The sequence below is a fragment of the Rhinolophus sinicus genome, linkage group LG17 (genome assembly GCF_036562045.2).
Source record: "Rhinolophus sinicus isolate RSC01 linkage group LG17, ASM3656204v1, whole genome shotgun sequence".
NCBI classification, from domain to species: Eukaryota; Metazoa; Chordata; class Mammalia; order Chiroptera; family Rhinolophidae; genus Rhinolophus; species Rhinolophus sinicus.
The window spans coordinates 10,518,860-10,538,438 of record NC_133766.1 but is presented as its reverse complement, the minus strand read 5'-3'; the positions used below and the strand labels follow the sequence as shown (position 1 = coordinate 10,538,438).

At 36.7% G+C, this 19,579-nt stretch overlaps 1 protein-coding gene across 1 annotated transcript in view; it reads right to left on the bottom strand.

Moving 5' to 3' along the window:
- XPR1 (xenotropic and polytropic retrovirus receptor 1) overlaps positions 1-17,049 on the bottom strand; it is a 130,568-nt gene extending 113,519 nt beyond the window's left edge. The window contains exon 1 of the mRNA XM_019733509.2: positions 16,632-17,049. Coding sequence (XP_019589068.1) covers positions 16,632-16,700 — 69 coding nt within the window. The 5' untranslated portion in view covers positions 16,701-17,049. The remainder of the gene's footprint in view (positions 1-16,631) is intronic.
- Positions 17,050-19,579: the final 2,530 nt, after the last annotated feature.

Sequence of the window (19,579 nt, the reverse complement as noted above, 5' to 3'; positions counted from 1 at the left end):
AGCAGTAGCAATGAAAAGAAATTTCAAAGTAGATGAAATATGGGAAAGAGGAAATATCAAGAAGTGAAACAAAAATTAGGCAAACAACTAAACATGAATTAAGGGAATGGAAGCTCTCCAAGATTTTGAGCCCAGGTAAAAAGAAGTTTGATCAGTTACACTATTAACCAAGTAGGAAAAACAACAAAGAAAAAACTTGGACAAAGAAAAGATAGAGGAGTTTGGGATGACAAACCACTTTAGGTATCCAATAGGACAACTGAGATGGTCAGGAGACAAAAAAAAAATAGAGATCTACAATTTGGAAAATAGGTCAAAGCTAGTGGTTAAGAGTTGGAAATTGTCAATAATGAAATAATCTATAGTTGATTTGAAATTGCCTAGACTAGATAAATGAAATTTCTCAAAAAGTGAGAAGTGGGCAAACAACGAAATCTTTTGGAATACAAAACAGAAATAAGGAACAAAATGAGATGTATTAAGTCGGACAATTAAGTTCACGAACTCATCCTAGAAAAAGTGCTACATACCTCACTGCTGACTATTACTACAGTGATCTTCAAAATGCACCCCTTGGGAAGAAGCTATGCACCAATGCCAGTGCCTAGTCCACCCTTCAAAGCAATTTTGGAACTCTTTTTCTGTGATGGCCATCAGAACTGTCATCCTATTACCCTTGATGTCCTGAGTGTCATCAAAACGTCTTCCTTTCGATATTTCCTTTATCTTGGGGTAAAGAAAGAAGTCATTGGGGGCCAGATCAGGTGAGTAGGGAAAGTGTTCCAATACAGTTATTTGTTTACTGGCTATAAACTCCCTCACAGACAGTGTCGTGTGAGCTGGTGCATTGTCGTGATGCAAGAGCCATGAATTGTTGGCAAAAAATTCAGGTCGTCTAACTTTTTCATGCAGTCTTTTCAGCACTTCCAAACAGTAAACTTGGTTAACTGTTTGACCAATTGGTACAAATTCATAAGGAATAATTCCTCTGGTATCAAAAAAGGTTAGCAATATCGTTGCAACAAGTTAGAGAACTTAATTGGCAAACCTTGTATACAGTACCACAAAAACTAAAGGAGCATTTCCAAAAGGAAGAGAAATTAAAAACTATCAAAAGCTGCTTATAGAAGAGATTTCTGCACTCTCATATTCACTACAGCATTATTCATCATGGCCCAAACATGAAAACAACCTAAGTGTATGCCAAAATATACATGGATACAGAAGATGGGGTCCACGCATGCGTGCACAAGTGTGTGTGATGCAATATTATCCAGCCATGAAAAAGAAGGAAATTTGACATTTGCAACAAATTGGGTAAACCTTGAGGGCATTATGCTAAGTGAAAGAAGTCAGAGAAAGTCAAATACTATATGATTACCACTTATCATATAGAATCTAAAAAAGCCAAACTCAGAGTAGAATAGTGGTTACCAGGGGCTGGGGGATAGGGAAATGGGGAGATACTGGTTAAAGGGCACAAACTTCCAGTTATAAGATTAACAAGTTCTGAGGATCTAATGTACAGAATGGTGATTATAACTAATAATACTGTATTATACACTTGAAAACCAGATCTTAAATGTTCTCACCACAAAAAAGAAATGGTAATTATGTGATGGGATGGAATTGTTAGATAATGCTACGGTGGTAATCATTTTGCAATATATAAATATCAAATCAACATGTGGTACATGTTAAATTTACAGTTACACGTTAATTATATCTCAATAAAGTAAAAAAATATTTAAGATAATTGAGCTAGATGGTGAATATAGATGTCTATTCTACCTACGCATCTCTCTATGTAACTATTTATCTAACTGGAAAGCTGCAACTGAATTATAGAGTAAAACAGCTAACATTAGAATGCCTAGACTCTGACTTTCTACTTTAGAGCCTATAATGTAAACTATCCATATGTAAGATCAATAAAATATAACCTTAAGTTAAAGAAAATAAAAATAATAAGCTGCTTAGAGATCAAGAAGGAAGAGACTAAGAGCGGGTAATTAGAAGTGAGGATCAGAAGCTCACTAGTGACCTTCAAAAATATGACTTCAATAGAGATGGGGGCAGAGGCAAGATTAGATTGGGTTGAATACACATGAGAGTTGAGGATATGATGGCTACAAATACTGATCAATAAAAGTAACAGGCTCCATTTATTGAATGCCTACTATCAGATATTGTTTTGAGTATTTTAAACATTATGTTAACAGGGGCTCACAACTCTTTAATGTAAATATGATTCTCATTTTACCACTGAAGATCAAAGACTCAAGAGAGGTTGTTGAAATATCTTGCCCCAGCATTACTCATTCTATAACCCATGCTTCTTTGAGAAAAAGACATGTACCCCACTATATGGAACAAAACCTTATTTTCTAAGATTTACCTCTAATTTCCTGATACTCTCCCTTTTATTTCCAAAACTTTTCTAAACCATTAGATTTTTATATCAGGTGTGGTAACTAGCCTCTGCGATGACCCCCAATAATTCCTTCCTCCCTGGCAGTAACACTCTGTGCGATCTCCTCCCATACTAAACCGGGCTGGCCTGTATAATCAATAGAATATTGCATAAATGACCGAGTACTTCCAAGGCCAGGTCATAAAGGACACTGGGGTTTTCATCTTGCTCTCTCTTGGGTAACATACTCTGGAGAAAGCCAGTCACGAAACAACTGAAGCAGCTCTATGAAGACGTCCAAGGGGTGAGGAACTGAGGCCTCCTGAAAACAACTAGCAGAATTCTGTGAACCACCTGAGTGAGACATCCTAGAATTGGCTCCTCTACCCTTGAGGTGACTGCAGCCCTGGCTGACATCTTGACTGCAACCTCACAAAATATCCTGAGCCAGAACCACCCAGTTAAGCTGCTTCCAGACTCTTGACACACACAAACAGTATAAGATAACAAATGATTATTATTGTTTTAATCTACTAAATTTTTGTTTTAAGCCACAGCAATAGATAATTCATGAGACTAAATTTGAAAAACAATTTTCATATCACAGAATGCACACATTATTAGATCATAACCAACATCCCTGTTTGGCTTGTCTTGATCAAAGTAGCTAAAATTTTTATTCTTATAAAGATACAAAATTATGGAAAGGAAAACTGACAATTTCAAGTAAGAGATTTATATTAACAATAATAAGCAAAATTGCATTCCTGTATGCCAAAGCCTCCAACAACACTGTTCTTTAACTTACACTGAGTGCCCTTGAAAAGTCATATAGCCACACTTCTGGGCTGAAGCAGGTCTGACAGAAGAATAAATCAGCATCTGCCTTGTCTGAGGATCCTATTCTGATGATAAAATAAAGCTGATAACAAACGCTCTCTTCTAACTAATTAAATCTATATGGCTCATTCCTTCATTTATTGTGATGACAGCTGTAAATTCTCTGAAGGCAGAGAGCAATCTCACTTCAGTTTTTATAGGCCACAGCATCTAGCACAGTACAAGTTCAAAATGTTTGTAAACTGCAGACTTTGTAATACAAAAACTAAACATCTAAAATCAACACATCAGTTAATTTTTTAAAGTGTTAGCTACTGTTATTTTTATTGAATTATAGCATTTCCAGTTTCATGAAATATCAAAATGCAAAGTTCTTTCTTATTTTTCCCAATATTCATAATATTTTATTTCTAAACAAAATTCAAACCTCTTTCATTTACTAGTCACAAGAAAAGTTCATAGTGCTTTTGGCTTCCAGCCCTCTTTAAATTTTAAAGTTTATACGGGTTGGTAAAATATGTTGGATTTTGCCAAATGTAATAGTTATCGCAACATAAAATTCTCACTCCTGCTCTTGGTTTGCCAGTTTATCCGTAAGAAAACAAAAAGGAACCCAAAGGTGCTGCAATGCTGTTTCCTATATACCTATAAAAATGGTTTCTAATCCATGGGTCTCACACCACTTCACGGCTCTAACTTCAATACTACAAAACCTTAACAAACTAGGTATTCTTTGGAGGCTAAATAATGTTTCCCACAAATATGTTACTACTTATCAAAATATATGAAGATATCTGTACTTACAAAATACATCATCTTTCTATTTGATTAGTTGTTAAAACATACCCTTGTTTTATATACCAGTAAGGAAGAAAAACATTACCAATTAAACTATGACATCTGTAAGATGAAACCCAGTTTCAAAAGAGTTGGGATGTGGACCCAGGGAATGTGCATCTCAGAATCTATGAAATAATAGCAATTCATCTTGTCAGAATGCAGTTCCTTAAACAATGGATTCTGAAAGTCCAGCTCCCATCATTTGGTTTCAAGAAATTTCACGCCACTGAAAGGGGGTCTTGTTATATTAAAAAGTTGAGTAACACCCTAAAACAATGTCTACTGAATAAATGAGTAAAAGTTACTCCTGTGGCTTATTTTTAATGATGATAGAAATTAACAGCTATATTTCATTGAAAAGTGCCTTCTAGAGGTCAGGCCCTTGCTGGCACTTTCATATATTATTATATCTAATTCTCACAATAACCTTGAAAGGTAAATATTATCCCCATTTTACAAAAACAAAACTGAGGTTCAGAGAAATAAAATAACTTTTTAAAAGTCTCACATGCAATAAATGAGGGAAATGCAATTAAAGCAAAAATTTAGATAAAATTAAAGCTATTTTCTCTCCTACCTTCAAATATCCTCAAAGAAGCTTTTCCTTTATTCTACTCATTCCTAAAGGTTCTATCCTATTTTCCTCACTCTGTTAATAGCCAAATTTCTCTAATGAGAAATACACGTGTTGCCTCAATGACTTTAACCTCTTAAAACCCAGAATAGTTAGCAAAAGACCTTTTATATTCAAAATTCACCAATGGGCTCCTTTTGTCATATCCAAAGGCCTATCTTTAATCCTCATTCTCACTGATCTGTCTACAATGTCACTTCTGATACTCCATTTACCCTTAAGACCCTTGACTCCTATGACAATGTATTTTCCAATATTTCCTCTATTGTGTTTCTATTCTTCTGCCTTATATACTTTCCTTTAGTGAATTCTTTAATTACTATCTCAATTATAACATTTTCGTCTTTTGATACAATCTCAAATTCCTGCTATTATCTCTAATAAACATTTCACACATGAAATCAGCATATTTAAGATCTAATTTAATGAGTTTACCACCCCCCAAAGTAGCTTTTCTCTACCAGTTTCCCGAGATTTAAAACATTATGTTGAATTCTTCCCTCCTTCACCTCCAATATCTATATTAGTATTATACTATTATACTAAGTGATTCCCAATTATTAATTCATTGCATTTTACATGATCCACTAAAGTAGGCATCATTATTATCCCCAGTTTAAAGATTACAAATTGTGGCACAGAAAGGCTAATGACTTGCCCAAGCTCACAGGGTTATTATAATTTCAATTCTAATTTCTCAATCTATCAAGAACTGAATTTTTGAAAGTCCATGATACTAAGCAAACAAATCCTAGAGTAAACATTTTGCAACCTTCTTAGCAAATATCTAATAAGAGCATAATTTGGAAAACTCGCATTTCAAATAAGGTTATTCTACTAAAAAAGAAAGGTTTATCAAAAGATGCATGAACTCTGTGTGACTCAACCCCTCATCAATAGTTACCTGCTATTAAAAATATTTGAAAAACAGGAAAAGATATCTCAATTTCATTATTGCTGATCACATTTGTTTGTTAAATAAAACTAAGTAAAAAAGGCTAAATCCACATTCACTGAATAAACAAAACTAAAAGAATAAAAAATGTCTCTAAATTGATACCAAAGCAATTCATTTCCAGAGCTCTAGCCACCACAGTGTATGGAACAGGCATGAACTTCTAATTTTCTCCACTCACTGCCTTCTCCCGTGCTCTTCTGAATCTCTTTCTCATCCCTTAATGACACCTCAGGCAGATTCCATGGCCTTTCAGTCACTTTCTGTTATGTGTGTGTGTGAGTGTGTGTGTATAGATAGATAGATAGATAGATAGATAGATAGATAGATAGATAGATAGATAGATAGATATTTTTTTTTAAAGTTGCTAAGTATGCCAGACACTGCCAGATGCTGGATGCTGACATGTATCTACTACTCTGCCTGACATACAGTGGGCATTCAGTAAATATTTTGTATTATTACTATCATATTTCTTCAAATTTAAGATGCCACTAATAGTAATATACACCATTATTTTATGTTCTCCTAAGAATGAAAAAAAAAGTCTGTCAATTAATCTATCAGCATTAATTATAAAATGTATCCTGACTTCGGGTGTTAAAATCTGGGGAAAGTACATATTAAAACAGATTAAATAACATATTAATTCAAGCCCCCTCCTCATTATTTTTAGCTAACCTATTTAGCGTTCCTGTCTGGTCTTTCCTCTCCAATGCATCCTCCATGATCTAAACTGCACATTTACCTTTGCACTGATCCCTGGCCCCTACCTAATCTCTTCTTTAAAATCCTTGATGGTTCACACCCAGGAAACATTTAACTCCTCTGCATGATATTCCATCCCTTGATCCTCCCAGGCCACCTTTGCAATCTCACCCTATAGGCTCTCTAACGTCGACTAAACCAAATTCCATTAATACGCTTGGACACGTCCACCTATCTATGCTTTTGTTCAGTGTTACTCTCTCAACCCAGATTGCCCCCAGTGCCCTTCCCCTCTACACCATGTGATCAAACCCTATTCAATCTCTAGTACTCAGTTCAAATACTACCTCTGTAATACCTTTCAAGATCAACACCTTTGCTCTCCAGAACAAGATCAATTGGCCATCCCTCTGTAACATAATCACAGTGTACTATGATTAGGAGACCATGGAAGTTATGAGCTCCTCTAGGGCAGGGTCTTACTTATCTCTACATCTCCAGCCCCTTGCATAAGTCTGACAGTGTATCACCATGTGAAGAATCTAGGCGCTGAAATAAAACACACTTGTGTTTGAATTCTGATTTTACCACTCACCAGCTATGTGACCTTGGGCAACCTATTCAATCTAAGACTTACTGTCTTCTTAAAACAGGGATAACAAAACCTACCTTAGAGGATAAGGATTAAATGTAAAATGCCTGGCATACTGGAAACACTCAATAAACATTCGCTGTTCTTATTATCATCATTATTGTTTTTTGTTTTCAAAGAAGGGGCATTCAAGAATACTTATGAATTGATTTAATATAATACATATTCTGATCTTCTCTAGTCATATATGCTCCAACTTTGGCTTCATAACATGTCAGAAGAGATGAGCATGTGCTCTTCATGTACAAGTAACACACATAACCTTTGTTAACTTCAAACACAGATTATGTTACAGAGGAATGACCAAACGATTTTTCAACTTTCCTGAGTTTTGCTCTCTACCTAACCCCGTAAGCCTTACCATAATTACTTAGTCCTATCTCACCTAAAATAGGTTTCTACCTAGATGGGGCAATGGCTAATTTTCTATAGTCAAGTAAACAATAATATTTTTAGTTTGATTCTCATAATTTACACAGTCTTTTAACCAACACACACAAGAACTATTTTAGGCTGTTAATGTGATCTAATGGATTAGATTCAGATTAAATGTATTAATGCAGAGTAGGTGAGTAATTGTTAACAAAAACATTTAAATTCATATTGACTCTTACAAAGACAATTCATTCTTAAAATTAAAAGCAAAGAAATGTTCATATGGTAGTGATAAGATCCAACAAGGTACAGCAGTGAGAAGGTCAGTATTCTTATTCCAGGCTCTGCTATCAGCTAGTTATAAGACTGACCACATATCATGGCCTCTCTGCCCTTAATTTATTCATTTATAAAACCAAGGTGTTGAGGTTGTTTTCAACTCTAAAATCAATACTAGTATTAAAATTAAATTTTATTATAAAATTGAAAAGAACTAAAATTAGATATCCATTAAAAACTCAACTCATGTAAGCTATTTATGTAAGCTATTTAGCCATACTTAAGAATACACATGTGAATTTCACAATTTAAAAAACAACAACACACAGATACTGAAATGAACAGAAATTATAAGTGACCAGGTTGAACTAATTTATTTCAAAACCACATAACTGTTCCCATAACAGGTTTTCTTACTAGTACATGTACAAAGGTTAAGGACAATTTATTAATATAAGTATCACAGATAACAGGAATAATAGCTAAAATCAACAAAGCCATTTTCCAAGAAAACCTAAATTGGACAAGCCCAGAGGGACAAGCTTTGAGGCTTGGTTTCCCTGACAAAAATTTTGTTAACCTAACATTATCTAATACTGTTGAGCTCTGTAAGATAAATAATTTTAAATATATATGATATATTTAATATATATGATATATATATTACTATGTGCCAGACATTGTTCTAGGCACTTTTCATATATTAACTCATTTAATCCTAACAAAAGGCCTATAAAACTACTATTATTATCCCCATATTACAGATGAGAAAACTGAAGCACAGAGAAGTTAAGTGACTTGTCTGAGGTCACTCAGCTAGTAAATTTTAGAGCTGGAACATGAACCTAGCATCTGGCTTCAGAAGAGTTTGGTCTCTGTATACATCATACTAATATATATATATATATGTATATATATATATATATATATATTTTTTTTTTTTTTTTTTTTAAAGTAATAAAATGAATCAGGGTGATTGGTAATTGTGTTAACTCAGCCACTAACCAAGCCATGTGACTTTGAATCACTTAACCTCTCTGGACCTCATTTCCCATTTAGGTAAAAAAGGGAACTGGGCTAAATAATTTCTGACATTCTTACAGTTCTAATATTCTATGATCTATGATCTAGAAGCCAAATGCCTGAACTGTGACATAGTAACAGGTACGAGCATGTCCACTTTTCTTTACCTTCCTCTTTTTACCTTTATCTTTTTCTTATGGCTCACCTTTATAAGCTCCTCTATTTACCAGCTGCTTACCTAATAATAGTTACACCGATAATCTTAAAGAAAATATAAATTAACAGAGGTGAACTCTGACTTCCAGACCACACTCTACTACCTCCAAGCCACACCCAGACCAGACCTAGAACTAAAAACAGACCAGCCATTACTTCAGCAGGTGCCAGAGAACAGCTCAGACCAAGCATAAATGCATGTATGTATGTATGTATGTATGCATGTATGCATAAATAGGTGAATTTATTTATTTTTCATAAAGCAGTCTGATGTAGGAATTAAGAGCAGGGACTCTTACAATCTCATCTCTGCTATCCACAATTGGCAACATCAACAAAATTACTTAATGGCTCTAAGACTCAGTTTCCCCAATCTATAAAGAGAGCTAACAACCCACTTAAACAGCATGCTATGAAGAGGAAAAAAAAATTTTTAAGTACTTACCACAGAGCTCTACACAGTAAGCACTCAAAATACAACAGCTGTTGTTACTGCCACAGCTACTACCACTGTTGTTATTTACAATTCCCATATGAAAGCAAGAACTCCAAAATATGACAGATTTGATTTCAAATTCTGGCTCTATTTACTAGGTGTGTAGCCATATTCTAAGCCTGGCTTTCCTCATCAAGATAAATCATCCATCTTGCAAAATTATTGTGCAGATTAAATGAAATAGCATATAGTAAAGCAGCTAACACCTGATTCTTGACTGCCCAATATTAATTCACTTTAATGACAAGCTGACTACACTTCCACTAACTCAAAAAAAAAGAAAATGGGAACCCCAGGGAAACCAACTTTTCTTTCTCTATGGTCCTTTACAGTGGGGTGGGGTGGGGGTGGAGGGGATACCAGAGAATCCTCACCCATGGAGTCTCCATATTCTCTTATGTGCTTCCCAAGACTAGAGAGCTTTCTCTTAGGCCATGTCCAAACTTTCTGAAAGGAGTCCTGTGCTCTCAGGCAGCAATCTTTGCAGGAAACCCAAAAGGTCAAAACTGTTTCATAATAATACTACAACTTCATTTGCTTTTTTCACTCTCATTCTTTCACAAGTACACAGTGGAGTTTTCCAAAGGCTACATGAAGTGTGATGTCATGTCTCTGATGGCTAGTAGGTGTGCTTGTATACTTTTGTATTTTAAACATTTCTTAGTTTTAATTTCTAATACAGCACATATCAATAGACATTGGAATTCTCAATAATTTTTAAGAGTTTCAAGTGGTCCCAAGACCAAAAAAGTTAAAGAACACAACTCTAAGGTACAGAAAAAGTGCACAAAGCACATGGATTACTCTGAATTAAAACTTTACCAATTTAGCCTAAATAAGTATCTCACACCATAACCTAAAAAGTTCCCACTTCAATCTTCAAAAAAAAAATAAAAAATCACTTGGTCACTATTTATGAACGAACAGTCAGTGACAGAACTGGGTCTAAGGACTTATATTTCCTTATTGCTGGTGTATGATCTTCCTAAAGACTGCAGGTTGCCCTCAATAAATAAGATGACTATGTTTTCTTAATCAACATATTGTCCCTCTTGTTACAGAGCTAACAAAATTGTAAGTTATGCTTACAGCAGGTTAATTGTACTTTCCTCTGACCTCTAATAAATAAACAATGTTTTAAGGATTTTCTGATCAGTCCCTATAGATACCACACCTGCTTGGTGATGAGAATAGGTCACTAAATTTCTTCCTATAAACAAATTATATTTAAAGGTGTATAACATAAAAAGTTTGAAAAGCTAAGGAGAAAGTCTCATATCATTATATAAGTTATCCAAATTTATAACAATGTCCCAAGACCTTAACATGCAATCTTCCCTTGCCACACCATTTTAATTTGTAAAACACTATGTTGACTGAAATATAAAACCAAAAAACATATTAAAAAAAGGAAAAACCAAAAAATAATGTTTTGCTTTTTCTATTTTTAAGATAATAAAAGAGCTAGAATTTAGCAACAAATCTATCACCCTACAGCAAACATCAGAACCGCTGCAAATATTTGTTGAATGAATGAATAATTTGTAAAGCATTTGTTCATGAACTTTGTCTGCTTGGCTTCTTTTAGCATTTACTAGGTAAGGGGAAGCCCTGAGAAGGCAAGAACCCTAGTGAATTATCACACTCTCTCAATCCTAAAAGCCAGCTCAATACCGGACAACCCACAAACTATCTTTGCTTAAGCTGTACAACTTGAGCAAAGTCTTCAAAATTTTGTTTATGTCACATCCCTATTAAGAAAAAAAAAAGAGGTGTACTATGCACCTCCTGTATATTTGTAAATTATATCCTTCTAAAACTGTGTACATTATAAAACATGGGATTTTCTAAATAGAAGTTTTTAAAAGATAAGACAATAACAAAATAATTTTTACCTTTCATTTATGAATAGTACAAAATTTTTTTTAACTCTAAAAGATTACCATCAATAACAATACTTTTAGAGAACAACATAAGTGAAAAGCTTCATTATTTTTTAAAATTTTAGTTTAACATTTTGTGATATAGTATTCTAGTTCAAACTTCAGGATTCAGTTGATTTTGAAACTTGATTATAATATTATGAGCTGAAAAACAGACCTCACAAAGGCAGAATACTTTTAATACATAATATACATAATATTTAGGGTGAAGTTCATTGTGGATGACAGTGGATGTAAAAATCTCATTTCAAAGAATTACCTTAATTATTTTGAAATTTGGGGGGAACTTCCTGCCAGGTGTATTAAAGTGTCATTGTTTTTATCTATAATTTGCCTGACAAAAAGCTAGTACTTGACGTGGAATTGTCAGCTCTGCCATTTTCTTGTTGTTCACATGTGCTTGGACTATTGCTATTATTTATTGTTGAGGCTTCCTTACAGGAGTCTTTTAAATCACATCCGTTTTATGAGAGTTAGTTTAGTGAAAACTACATAATATACATAAATTCATTTAACTATGCACCAATAAACTGCATTAATTGCTATTTGGTGAAAACAAGTGAGAAAACTATTAGCAATCCTCTCTCTCGTTCCCTCAGAATACCTCTTAAAGAAGGTATCAATCCATTTATTAGATCTATTAGTAAAATTTTAGTTCTTCCTTGTCTTATGCATAAAAATGAGTATAACAAACAGTTCCAATACCACTTTCTCTTATTCCATGTGAGTTTCGGGTCCTCTCCTTTGGGGGATATGACACAAATATATTTGAAGCCCCTAACCAGCACAACTCAATCAGTCTTTCAAATGCTTTCCAGATTAGGACTGGATTTGAAGCCAGGACTAATTTTCCATGGCCACCCCAGGTCAAATAAGATTCTTAGGTTCTTATGATCTGGGCCTTCACCCAAAAGCTGATCCAAAACCAACCTTCAGGGATGGATGGACAAGTATAACCTTTCCAGAATACTTACCCTAACATACTTTATCATACAAAGACAATAAACAGTAATACCTTCCTATCTTATACAACATTCATTCACTCATTTAAGACACATTTGTAAATGCTAGGCATCTGACACAATCATTTACAAGTGTTATCTTAAATATGCTATACTATACTTGCATTTGCAGAAGCGCTGAACGAAAAAGTGTGGTTTGTGCCCCATCGGGTGGCCAAACTGGAAATTTCAAACAAGTTCCAGCAAGGCAAGTTAACCCTAACTAATCAACATAATACCTTTGGGAAACTGAAGCCTGCAACACAAGTGTTCTCATGGGAGAGTTCTATAAATGAAAATCACAATGATGTTATGGCAATGTTTCCTTACACTTGAAAATAAGGGACGTGTAGTTTAGCAGAATCCGTTCCCAAATCTTGCAACAAAAAATTAATCTATGACTATCAGTTTTTATCTATTTAAGTTAAACAAAAGAGTTTCATTGGATTAGCTTTCCATTCACAGATTAAAATCTTATCAAAAATGTTCGAAAGGACATTGTTAATTTAAAAAGATGCTATTAATAATAGTCCTTTAAATTCTTTCCTCTTCATATATCAAACATAATTAAGCCATAAAAACATCAGAAATTTATAGCTAGATGGGTCCTTAAAAAATATAGGGCTATGAGCTTAGAAATGATGCAGTCGAGTTCTCTCACTTTACAGATGAAGAACCTAAAGCCCAGAAAGAGGAAGTGACTTCATCAGGGTCACAAAGCTAGGCTAGGGTGACCTGACCCTCACTGCTTAAACATCTGTCCTCAAGAGACTAGCTATCTATATAGTATGATCCTGGACAAGTGACTTAACCTCTCTGGACCTTAGTTTCCTTGCCTAAAAAAACAAGGAGGTAGATAACCTCTAAATCCCCTTTAAACTCTAAAAGCATCAAATTTAGATACCTCATTATTTTAGTATCTTACAAAACTACAGTATACACTGAAAAAATCATTCCTGGTTCCTGAGAAACCAAAGCAGCATAGGACCCTAGGGAAGAAAACACAAGTCAGCAGCCTACGGCACCAAATATATTTGCTTCTTCTGCTAATATTCTGTAAAATATTAACATGGCCATACTAGTCTATTAGGTCTAAACTGGTCTAAGTTAATTTTGATTAATCAATTACAGAGCTCTAAAATATACAATTACTGATTCTAAATCAAAAAAGTGTTCTTACAAAGACTTATTAATGTTTTATTTTATATGCCAAGATTTAAACTCAAATAGATTACTGAAAACAGCAATAGAATAGTCTCTGCTCATTTGTGTTTATTCTTTCTAAAAACTATTCAGAAATGGACCACAGAGATTTTCTTTACATGGTTCTCCATTGTTGCCCTCTTCTTTTATGCTTCATTATTCTGCCCATGAAGATTGAGTCTAGGAACTTCACAATTTATCTTTAAATTACAAACAATAATTTTCAGGATATTGATGGATCACTAACATTAATAATTTTAACAGTCCAAGGAATAAAAACCATTAAAAGTTAAATTTAAAAAACCTGTAACTACAATAGACCCTGAAAAACTCTGGTCCTATATTCTTATTTTATGGAGGAGAAAAGAACCCTAGAAAGGCAAAAAGGCTGTCCCGAGGGTCTCACAACTAACATATACAAGAACCAGCACTTATCGTGTGACCATGTATACCCGATATACATATGATTATGGATGTAAAACAAAATTTTCAGCTTCTATCTAAAGCTCTGTTTAGTAAAACTGAACATAGTGAAATGACATAAAAACCAAAGAAGCTGAAGCATAGTTATTTATAGCACTAGAAAACACCCTAGGTTAGAAATCAGGGGTAATACTCCAAAATTTCACCACCAGGGTTTGAAAAACAAATTCAAGTGTTTGTTCTGTTTCCAGAGCATCATCTTCATACATAAGAAACTACACGTTACTGCATTACAAGAAGGTTCTTTTCTCTAGCAAAGGCTAACATCTTTTATGATGTCCTTTTTTCCCCTAAGTTTTTAAACTGCCAAAATTTCTGGACTCCAAATACTTATTCATGCTTCTTTTAAGTATTTTTAAAGGAACAGTACCAGTTCTTGAGAAACAACATGTAACACACAGATCCCAACCCTATAAACAATGTCTTTAATGGCACCAATTCACAAAGAAAAATGCCCCTTTTTTAATGTTGCCTACCAAACAATGAGCTTATCCAGGACAGGAGTCACATTTTAGGGACTCTCTGCAGAATAAAATTTCAGTTATCCACAATAAATGAATTTTTCAAAAAATAATTTATAATTGGCCCGGGAAACACAATGAATGCAGTCACACATATGCTCAGGTATTCTGTCCCTCTGTGATCAACCTAGAAGTAACCACTTAGGACTAGTATCCAAATGGAGTATGTGAATGAGGAGTCCCAGAATTACTGTGGTTACTCCAGTCACAAAGCTGACACTACAAATCAAGAGGTAATTGTATTTTCAAACTAAATTGTATGCTGCCCCTTCCAGCTCCAGATATTCCAAATTAATACAATCCTATGAAACAGTTAAGTACTATAATACTTCAAATGAATCATAGCACACAGCCACTATTACTTCTGCCCAAATCAAGCATTCCGTACTATGTAACAAGTATAAGAGGTTGCTTCAGCATGCTGTGTCCTATGCTTCTGTGAAGAACTGGCAGTGGTGCTGAAAATTACTACTAGAAAGATGAAAGACCAATACCCTCCTTCAATAAAAACCATCATCTGGACTCTAGCCAAGGTTTTAAAACTGACCGAATGTTATTAGAAATAATAAATCAAAAACTCTACAGGCTGAAAAGCTACTCCCTTTTTCATTCTTCCAAATGTAGCCACAAAACACTGTAAGAAAATTAAGTGACAAGAAAGCATTAATAATTTTAGGCCTTTCATTTCTCCCAATAACCAACACTGTATGTTACAAGGTGAATTTATTTTACAATCTTCAACATTCTGTTTAACCTATCTACATCGCTTTCCCTGTACTCTTCAATTATTACAACTGCTATATGAATAAATAAACTTGTGCTATTGCCTAAACATCCTATCACTGAACTTAAATAGAAATTAAATAGAGAACTAAAATATTTTAATTCATAAAATCTACCTAGCATATTTGCGTTCCCTATTGATTTTATACTCTTTGTTCTTGCACATAACGTAGATGTGAATTCCTGGAGCTTACAGGTAAGTCTTTCTTTCTCTATCCAGGAGCTGAATTGCCAGCTACTGATAATAACCTATTGCAATGATTAAAGCCCTCCAGGTATCTTGCCTTCTGAATCTGTAAGTGGGTCCATTATCTTTACTTTTCCCTGTGTTAACGTTCCATTCCTTATCACTATTAGAAACCCTCCAGGAGCTGTTATCACAGAAATTGGGGGCGGGAGGGGGGATGTCATGATCTCTGTAATACACAGGTATGTTTTAAAAGTACATTGTTGATCATACAGTACTTTCCCTCCTGGTTAACAAAAATTTTAGGGAAACTAATCTGACAATTTTAATAATTCTCTTTCCTCCTTCCTCTTCCCCCTGCACTCCATTCCAAAACAACAGAAGAGCCAAAACCAAAGATGTGATTACTTTGTATACTTCATGCAATCAGTAAGACGAGAGTCGCCGTCTTATTACCAACCCAGAAGAGTTGATTACGTCTGCACACCGTAACCACTGCATATGTGATGTACATTTCAATCAAGTTTCAACCTTGTTACAAAGCCTTTGTCAACAGCGGGCAAGTGGAGAAAAGCTGAAGGGCTCTGTGGAATGAAGGAAATAACTGGAGGGGCTTATCTAGAAAGAGAAGGATTCCTTGGTGAGAGGTGAGCAAAATGAAACAAGAGCCAACCTTGCCGAGGAGTCGCTCGCCCAGGGTGGGGACCAGAGGTCAGGGTGAGTGGGGCAAAGGGGATTAGAGCGGAGCCGCAGCGACCCGGGCTCCCCTCACACCCCGACTCCCCCACCTGCGGCTCGCCCTCCCACCACCATTCCCCAGCCCTGGCCAGGCTGTGCCCTCCCGGCCCGCCGCCTTCATATCCGTTACCCCGGCGGCAGCGGGGCCGCGGGGGAGGGGAAGGTCAGTGGGGCCCGGAGGGGGCCGGCGCGACGGGGATGCCGCAGTGGCTCCCCGCGGCACCCAGTCAAAGTCCGCCCGGACGCGGGGAGGCAGCAAGAGCGGAAGGCGGCCGTGGAGGTCGGGACTGGCGAGACGGTGGCCCCTCCGAGTCCTCCCACAGCCCGGCCGCCACCGGTACCTCATACTGGATGTATTGCTTCCTCCACTCGGGAGTGATGTGCGCGGAGAGGTGCTCAGCGAACTTCATCCTGACGTTTCCCCCTCACTTCCACTCGTGTCCAGCAGTTACAGGAGGCGGCAGCGACGGCGGCGGCGGCAACAGCGATTCGGACTCCTCCCCACATGGGCCCCGGCGCGGCGCGGCGCTGCGCTTCTCTCCTCCTCCGCCGCCGCCGAGGTCTCCTCAGAGCCGCCCTCCCGCCATCTTCCTCCTCCTCTCCATAGCCCCGCCCCGCCCCGCCCACCATACGTCATCGCCATGGTAACCGCCTACGCCGCGCCGACGAAAGGGGCGGGGTAAAGGGCGGGATGTGGGTACATTCCTTAAGGTTCCGCCTCTGCTGGGCCGGACGTGCTGGAGGCACCTCCCCTGACCTCTGCCATCGGGCTCCTCTTGGCCTTCAGCTGTGTGGGAAGCTGCAGTGTTGTTATTACAATTAATATTAGCACTGTAGGAACAGTAATCCTCACAAGAAATTTATGTTTGCAAAGAATTGTGCAAATATCTTTCCATTTTTGTGTTAATTCTTCATAAAACAAAGATGGATCAGAATTCATCCAAAATGTGTAACTAAAACAGACTATATAGTTAAGAGCCAAATATATTTAAAGGCTCCAGATTTTACATGCTCTAGGTGCTCAATAAATGCTTGTTGGATTTAATTAAAGACATCAGTGCCAAAGATTGCATGCTGCTTCTGAATTTCAATGTAATTATCCAGAACTAGGTCTACCTGAAAGGTCAGTAATAATACCTGGATTCAAACCAGGACTGGGGGTACCAATTGAACTTGTGAGTGAGCTTTCTGAGGATTAGGGGTAGGGTTAAGAGGGAAACTAGGGTTGGGAAGAAAGAGAATCCCCTAGAGGAGGAGTGTCCAAACTGCGGCCCACCGGCCAACTGTGGCCCGCGATCCATTTTTTATTGGCCCGCAGCAAATTCCAAAAATATATTTAGTTTACTTAAATAAACCAAGTGAGGCAATACGTACTTCACCTCGAGCGAGTGGCCCGGCTGTTTGTGTATTTTCCCGGATATGGCCCTTGGTGAAAAACATTGAAAAAAGTTTGGACACCCCTGCCCTAGAGGTACCACAGCAACCCAGGGAGAACAGAAATGGATCCAGCATCCAGGCTGAACTGTCCTCCAGGAGCAGGGGAATAGATCACTCACACAGCGTGGCCCTACTTTGAAAGTGAGAGTGACTTTCCTGGAAGACCTGACTTGGGACAGAAACCCAGGTCCTTCCTCTAAATAGTAATAGTTAGCATTTCTGAAGCACTCACTGTCCACGTACTGAATACTATTCTAAATCTCTTACAGGTACTTTGTTTTTTAATTCTTACAGTTTTGATGAGACCCAAAGAGACTGCAGGACTACTGTGAGTGGGGCAGTATTCTGAGATCAATCTCTGATATTGGCTTTTTTTTCCTCCATGAATTTTTCTCCTTTCCAAACCTCTTAACTTCATACCATTAGAAGTTCTGCAATCATTTTCTCTGGAGAAGGATGAAGCATGATGGCAAATAGGCATAGGCTCTGAGTCTTTCTGACTTTTGTTATAAAAAAGCCTCAACCTCTGGTGAAAGGATAAACAAGGTCAAAAAGAAGAAGGCATGACATACTATTCTGCCATAAGAAAAGATGAACTAGCATTTGCAACAACATGGATGGATCTTGAGATTAGAATGAATGTTAAGCAAAATAAGTCAGACAGAAAAAGTAGAGAACCATATGATTTCACTGACATGTGGTATATAAAACTGAAAACAACAAAAGAACAAGACAAATAAATGAAGAAACAAAAACTCATAGACACAGACAATAGTTCAGTGGTTACCAGAGGGCAAGGGGGACAAGAGGGTAGTAGGTGAGTGTAAAGGGGGTCAAATATATGGTGATGGAAAGAGAACTGACTTTGGGTGGTGAACACACAATATGATATATAGATGATGTAATACAGAATTAAACACCTGAAATCTATGTAACTTTACTAACAATTGTCACCCCAATAAACTTTAAAGAGAAGAAGAGGAAGAAGAAGGAGGAGGAGGAAGTGGTGGAGGAAACAGAGGATTCTTCTCAACCCAGCACCACACCCTCTGCCCACCATAACAGTTCCCCTCTACTGTAGGTAAATGTTGCCAGGAGGAAGAAATAGGCAAAAGAGAGGGTTAAGCTCCCAGGAAGAAGGCACAACCACAGAGAGGAAATGGCTGCTTGGTATGTCTAAGAAGACGGAACCAGGAGCAGCTGCAAAAGAGATTGCTTAGCCTTTAGCCAGATATGGACTAGAATGGTAGACTCTTAGCAGCAATTCCTGTAGACTATAGTATCCTGTACCAACAACTCCATATCTTGGTGCCTTAACTGTGTATAAGATCCTGGAACCATGGCACAATCCAGAGAAGAAAGGAAATCCTCACTGCTAGCTTTATACCCAATTCTTAATTTTTCTCATGCCTGATCCAGAGCCCTGACACTCAGACATGGAAACCCTAATTTATCCACAGAAGTAGATTTAATAATAAGTTTCCTTATTCCTATTATGACTTCAGATATTTCACTGACAGAGCCATCAAATACTTAGTATTTATTGAACACCTACTTTCTGGACAGCACTGGGCTAGGTATTATGAATGATAATCTGAATTGTTTTACTCTGAATCAGAAGGGTCCCCAGCCTTACATGTTCTTTTTTAAATAGGCAAATAACTCTAAGTTTAACAAAATTTTATTGTGCACTATGATATACCAGTTATGCCACTTTGGAAATGAAGAACAGTTCAAAAATAAATAAAACTGTCTTCTCCTTGGAAGACAATACAATTCTGTCAGCAAGATAGGCAAATGGGCCAATAGCTAGATTGCAGTGTGATATGTGCTGTAGTTAAGGCATGTACAA